The sequence below is a fragment of the Rana temporaria genome, chromosome 2 (assembly GCF_905171775.1).
Source record: "Rana temporaria chromosome 2, aRanTem1.1, whole genome shotgun sequence".
Taxonomy (NCBI): domain Eukaryota; kingdom Metazoa; phylum Chordata; class Amphibia; order Anura; family Ranidae; genus Rana; species Rana temporaria.
In genome coordinates, this window is record NC_053490.1 from 414,038,519 (window position 1) to 414,045,165 (window position 6,647).

The window sequence follows — 6,647 nt, forward strand, 5'->3', positions numbered from 1 at the left end:
ATACTGCAGCAAGGTGTCTTGTTCTCGCAAATCACCGTAGCTGTATGTCGGCGTGGAAAAATGGCTTTTGCGTGCGGCGTGCGTGCGCTCCCATTGGCAAGTGGGGGGAGCCATTCAGCAGATCCTCCGCCATACCTGTGATCGTTCCCTGCAGTGACAAAACGATGATCTGCCTGTGTAAACAAGGCAGATCTTCGTTCTGACATGGGAGATCGCACAGATCCTGTTATGCAGGAAGATGGATCTGTTTGTTTTCCCAGTCCCCCATATAGTTAAAAAAACACCTGCAGGGAACACATTTAACATCTTGATTGCCCCTGATGTTAACTCCTTACTCCTTACCCGGTGCATATTTTTAGCACTAATAATGTCACTGGTTCCCCCAAAAATATCAACAATGTCAGTTAAGTGTCCGATCTGTCCGCCGCAATGTGGCAGTCCTGCTAAAAAATCAGTGATCCCCACCATTATTAGTAAAAAAAAAAAAATAATAATAAAAATGCCATAAATCTATCCCCGATTTTGTAGACGCGATAACTTTTGCGCAAAAACGAAACAATATACCCTTTAATGCGATTTTTTTTTTTACCAAATATACTGATGAATAAATTGTTTTTTTTTACATTTTTTTTAAATGTTTTATAGCAGAAAGTAAAACATTTTTTTTTCAAAATTATCGCAGTGTTTTTGTTTATAGCGCAAAAAATAAAAAAAGGACAGAAATTTTGATCAAATACCACCAAAAGAAAGCTCTATTTGTGGGAAAATAAAGGACATCAGTTTTGTTTGGGTACAGCAATACACAACCGCGCAATTGTCAGTTAAAGCATCGCAGTGCTGTATCGCACAAAATGGCCTGGTCAGGCAATGGGTAAAACCTTCTGGGGCTGGAGTGGTTAAAATATTCAAATTTCTCAAATATAAAATAAATAAATCACCAAATTGCTTCAAAATATGTTTATCTGATTTTACTATAGTAAAAACAACAACATCCTCGACAACATCAACAACACATAACTATAAAAATGATATTACAGAATATTAAATATTAATGCCAACTGATGAATAACTAAACAGCTCTTCAAATACCTTCATTAGCTTCTCATCTACTGTTACCAAGGTTTAGTCATGCAAAATGTACAAGAAAGTAAACAGAATCAGTGGGAAATACCTATCAAGGGCTTTTAAAAAGCCAAAAATAATTAAATTCATGTTATATGTTTTTCGTATCTGTGTGCACAGTAGCGTGCTTTTGAATACGATTTATGTGATGCCGTGTTCAGCAAGAGAACGAAAAACTAATTTTTTTTGAGTGGTAGCAAGGTGGATTTTAGGTTACTGCATTTGTGCATCATCATTTCCTTTTCAATTGTCATCTTAAAGCAGACCCTGCACTAAAAATTCAAGGTCCACTTATTTAATCAGGCCTTCCCAATGCCAAAACGCAAAGTAAAACTAAAAACAAAACTGGGGAAAAAGGGTTAGTAAATATACTTACCTTCCTGCAACGCCATTCTTCTGGTGAGATCCTGGGGAATACTGAGTATTCCAACTCAAGACTCTACTGTACTGTATTGGAGTGCCTTCTCATCTTCTCACAAAATTTTGGGCTAAACACCATTTCCTGGTACCTAATAGGAAGGATGTTGACGTCAGCCACTGCAGTATAGAAGCTAGGCGAATATAGTATATTTACTAGCCTTTCTCCCTTTTTCCATATAGGTGCAGCATTTTGACATGGAGAATTGGGGTGGGGGGACGTTTGACTTAGGGCCCTTTCACACGGGGCGGATCAGTAATGATCTACTAGTAGCCTCTGTCTCCTGTCCATTCATCTTCCTTGCAGCTGAGGCTGCAAAGAAAGGGACTCAGTCCCTTTCTCTGTCTCAAAGGGAAGACAGAGAAAGGGACCCCTGATATCTCACCAAAGCCCCCCCCCCCCCAACAGGGCTGATTAAAAAAAATAATAATATTGTAATAAATATTTAAAAGGTAATATTGTAAAAAAAAAAAAAAAAACTGGCACCATCCACTCCCCCCAACCACCTCAACATGGAAGGTTTCTAAAAAAAAATAACCAAAAAAGTATAAATTGTAAAAAAATAATAATAAGAAAAAAATTGTAAATGAAATAAAAACGCTGACAGTCCACTGTCACATGACTTCAAAAAAAAGTATCGGCAATCAGTATTGGCATGTACTTTAAAAAAGTACTTGTACTCAGTCTTAAAAAAGTGCTATTGGAGCATCCCTAATTATTATCATACATGATTTATTTAGTTTCAATAAGGCCCCTTTCACACCTGCGGATCCTGTGAGGATCCGTTTTTAAACATCGCTCCATTGATCCCCGCTGAGCTGGCAGATGACAGGTCTGTCTCTGCACCCTGTGCAGGGACCGCCCTGTCAGATCTCCGTTCTCCTCTATGGGGATCGGATGAAAACGAACCACCAGACGGATGCAAAATATTGTTTGCATCTGTCACATTTTAGCGGAGAGGATCGGATCAGGGCTGAATGGGTGTCAGCGGACATGTCACCGCTGACATCCGACGCTCCATAGAGATACATGGAGCGCCCGTTCAGATCCGCCTGAAAAAACTGACAGGAGGATCTGGACGGTCCGCAGGTGTGAAAGGGGCCTAACAGTTCCCACAATATACATTGCATGTTTATGCAATGTAAAACATGGTCAGAATATAATCTCACAATGGGGTTGATTTTCTAAAGGAATATTTACTGTGCACTTGCTCCAGAGCTTAGTAAATGAGGTAAAGTGCAAAAATACTTAAATTGATATTAAAGTCTTTTTTTTGTTTTTGTTTAACCACTTGCTTGTTATACAGTACTTACCTGCTCTGTGCAGTGGTTTTGCAAAGAGCAGCCCAGATCCTCCCCTTTTTGGGTCCCTCACTATCGCTCCTAGCCCCTCCCTCCTGCTGAGTGCCCCCACAGCAAGCAGCTTGCTATGGGGGCACCCGAGCCTAGCCACCGCTCTGTGTGTTCGATTTTAGGATGATTTGCTGACATTACTGTTGTTGTATATCTGTAACACTAGAAGATCTGGTAGCTAAAGCACTAGAAGATATGGCATCTCCATTTAGTGTTGTTGTTATAGAGGGAGGGCCAACACTTGTAGCCAGACATGTGTGCTCTACTTACATGTGCCAAAAAGGAAAATGCTGACAGGAGGGGAGCAAAGAGTTTCCCTCATCGCTGTCCAATCACAGGCTGGGGGTGGGAATGTGACTTTGCTTTATTGCTTAAGTAGAGAAAAGTCTGGTCCCCATGCTTGCTGTATTCTTTGCCCTGGTTCCCATTGCAGCAATTTGGCATTGGATTTGACATGTCAAATTGCATGCCAAATCAGCGGCTATTGCCGGCAATGGCACTGAGTTGGTGTGATTCCCAAAAGTAGATTTTGTACTACTTTTGGCGACTTCGGAGTGCAATTTCCACTGACATCTGTGCAGAAACTCACACAGATGTCTCTGAAACTGCCCCCCAAAGTCATGACTGACATGCGGGAATGAAATTGTGAGTTCAGCTGAATTCTATTTCCACTGTCAGCATGAACCAGGGCTAAATGTCAGAACTGCATGGATGGAAACACAATCCATTTAGCCTGTAAGGCCCCGTACACACGAGGAGACATGTCCGATGAAAACGGTCCGCGGACCGTTTTCATCGGACATGTCTCCTGGGAGCTTTTGGTCTGATGTGTGTACACACCATCAGACCAAAATCCCAGCGGACAGAGAACGCGGTGACATAGACGACACCGACGTTCTCAAACACGGAAGTGCAATGCTTCCACGCATGCGACGAATCAATTCGACGCATGCGCGGGATTTCGGGACGCTGGTTACACGTCATAACCAGCGGACATGTCCGATTAGGTGTACTAACCATCGGACATGTCCGACGGACATGTTTCCAGTGGACAAGTTTCTTCGCTTGCTAAGAAACTTGTGTCCGCTGGAAACCTGTCCGCTAGGCCGTACACACGGTCGGGCATGTCCGCAGAAACTGGTCCGCGGACCAGTTTCAGCGGACATGTTCGACCGTGTGTACGCGGCCTAAAATGAATTCATGTAGTTGTTTGCTTAGGGTTCAGATTTATTTATCGTACAGATTACCATAATATTCTATAGAGTTACAGGTTGTTATATTACAAAGTAATATAGAGCTATTTTTTTAATAAATATAAAACCGTTTTTTGTTTTTTTCTTTTTTCTGTTGCAGACACCTGAAGAAGGGGCATTCACATCCATCTATGCATCCATTTCACCAGACCTGGAAGGAATTGGGGGCTGTTATTTATATAATGGACAAAGGATAAAATCTGCGGATGTAACATATAATACAGAGGTTCAGAAGAAGCTATGGGCTGAAAGCTGCAAGATGGCTGCACTTCCTGCATTAACCTAAAATGTTTTGTTTATTATTCTTTGTTATGTCCACATATACAGTAGTTTAGTATTTTCTATACAAAACCTGGATCATTGTGGGGATAGTAACTGGAAAATTGTGACAAATATTTCAACAATAAATGCTTGTTAAAACAACGGATGATCATTTTGTTAAATGTCCGTGGATGGTTTGTGCTATATAAAATACATTTTCACCCACCAACAATGATGTTTAGCCATTTTAGCCATATTTAGCCATTTTCATAGGACACTGGCCTTTTTATTGCTGTGTTATAAATAGTAATAGGCAACGGAAACTGTAGCAAGTTTACCATACACCTTGCTAGTACCGGTTTAGACCCCCTTTTGCCTTCAGAACTGCCTTAATTCTTTGTGGCATAGATTTTGGTCCATATTAACATGACAGTATCACGCAGTTCCTTCAGATTTGTCGGCTGCACATCCATGATGTGAATCTCTCCATACACCACATTCCAAAGATGTTCTTTTGGATTGAGATCTGGTGACTGCGGAGGCCATTGGAGTGCAGTCAACTTATTGTCAAGTTCAAGAAACCAGTGGTTGAGATAATTTGAGCTTTGTGAAATGGTGCATTATCCTACTGTAAGTAGCCATCAGAAGATGGGTACACTGTAGTCACAAAGGGATGGACATGGTAAGCAACAATTCTCAGGTAGGCCGTGGTGTTTAAACAATACTCAATTGGCACGAAGGCCCCATTCACACCTGAGCGTTTTGTAGCTTGAAGCCTGAAGCTACAAAACAATGAAGGGGAAAAAATCAATTAATAAGTCTCTATAGAGATGGTTCACATCTCCACTCTATAATGCCTGAAGCTCAAACAAGTTCTGGAGCTTCTTTTTAGGCAGATTACAGGCGTTTTTCTTCTTTTTACATTGGTGACCATTCAACCTGTACAAAATCGCAGGAAAATTTCCGCCTGAAAATGATACGCTCAGGCGTGAATGCAGCCTAAGGGGCCAAAACTTTGCCAAGAAAATATCCCCCACACCATTACACCACCACCACCACCATCAGCCTGAACTGTAGAGATATTTGTGTGTAAAAATCCCAGTAGATCAGCAGTTTTTGAAATACTCAGACCAGCCTGCCTGGCACCAACAACCATGCCACATTTAAAGTCACCTAATTACCCTTTCTTCCACATTCTGATGTTCGGTTTGAACTTAAACAAGTCATCTTCACCACGTCTAGATGCCTAAATGCATTGCATTTCTCCCATGTGATTGGCTAATTAGCAATTTGTGTTACCAAGCAATTGAACAGGTGTACCTAATAACGTGGCCAGTGGATGTACATTATGATGTATTGCTTGGTTAGAGTACTTCAGTTTATATAGAGAGTAAAAATTATCCCTTTGATGCACATTATAGCCTTAAAATTTATGGTGAGCTCATTAACCACTTCCAGACCTGCGCACGCCGATGTACGTCCTATTTTTAAAGATGGATATCTCGGTAACGGCAGCAGCTGCTGCCACAACCGGGTATCGATCTTTAGTGTGCGCGGTCCGGTACACGATAATGGCGGTCTACGCGGCGGATTCGCCGCGAGATCAATGTTATCGGTGGCGGGAGAGGGCCCCCCCTCCCGCCGATCTCCCGCGCCCTCCGCCACTTACCGGAGCCGCCGGTAGCGGCAGAGGCGATCGGGACCGTTCGGCTGGTGACTGGGGACGAGATTGAAGGAAAAATCTCCTTCGCCCGTCCCCATAGCTCTGCTGGGCGGAAGTGACGTCAAAACGTCAGTCCCGCCCAGCCTCTTAAAGAAACATTTTTTTTTTGTCATTTGAAAAAATGACAGTTTCATTTTTTTTTTTCTTGCATTTTAGTCTAATTATGAGATCTGAGGTCTTTTTGACCCCAGATCTCATATTTAAGAGGACCTGTCATGCTTTTTTCTATTATAAGGAATGTTTACATTCCTTATAATAGGAATAAAAGTGATCAAATTTTAATTTTATTTTTTTTCAGTGTAAAAAGTAATAAAATAAATAAAAATAAATAAGAAAACAAAAAAAAACATTTTTTTAAAGCGCCCCGTCCCGACGAGCTCGCGCGCAGAAGCGAACGCATACGCGAGTAGCGGCCGCATATGAAAACGGTGTTCAAATCACACAAGTGGGGTATCGCCGCGATCGTTAGAGTGAGAGCAATAATTCTAGCCCTAGAGCTACTCTATAGCTCAAAAAAT

General features: G+C 41.6%; 1 protein-coding gene across 2 annotated transcripts in view; it reads left to right on the top strand.

Moving 5' to 3' along the window:
* The window catches only part of DHRSX (dehydrogenase/reductase X-linked), a 631,492-nt gene extending 626,924 nt beyond the window's left edge, over positions 1-4,568 (top strand). For both annotated transcript variants that reach the window (XM_040338182.1, XM_040338180.1), the window contains exon 7: positions 4,246-4,568. In XM_040338182.1, the coding sequence (XP_040194116.1) occupies positions 4,246-4,431 (186 nt within the window). In that variant the 3' untranslated portion in view covers positions 4,432-4,568. The remainder of the gene's footprint in view (positions 1-4,245) is intronic.
* Positions 4,569-6,647: the final 2,079 nt, after the last annotated feature.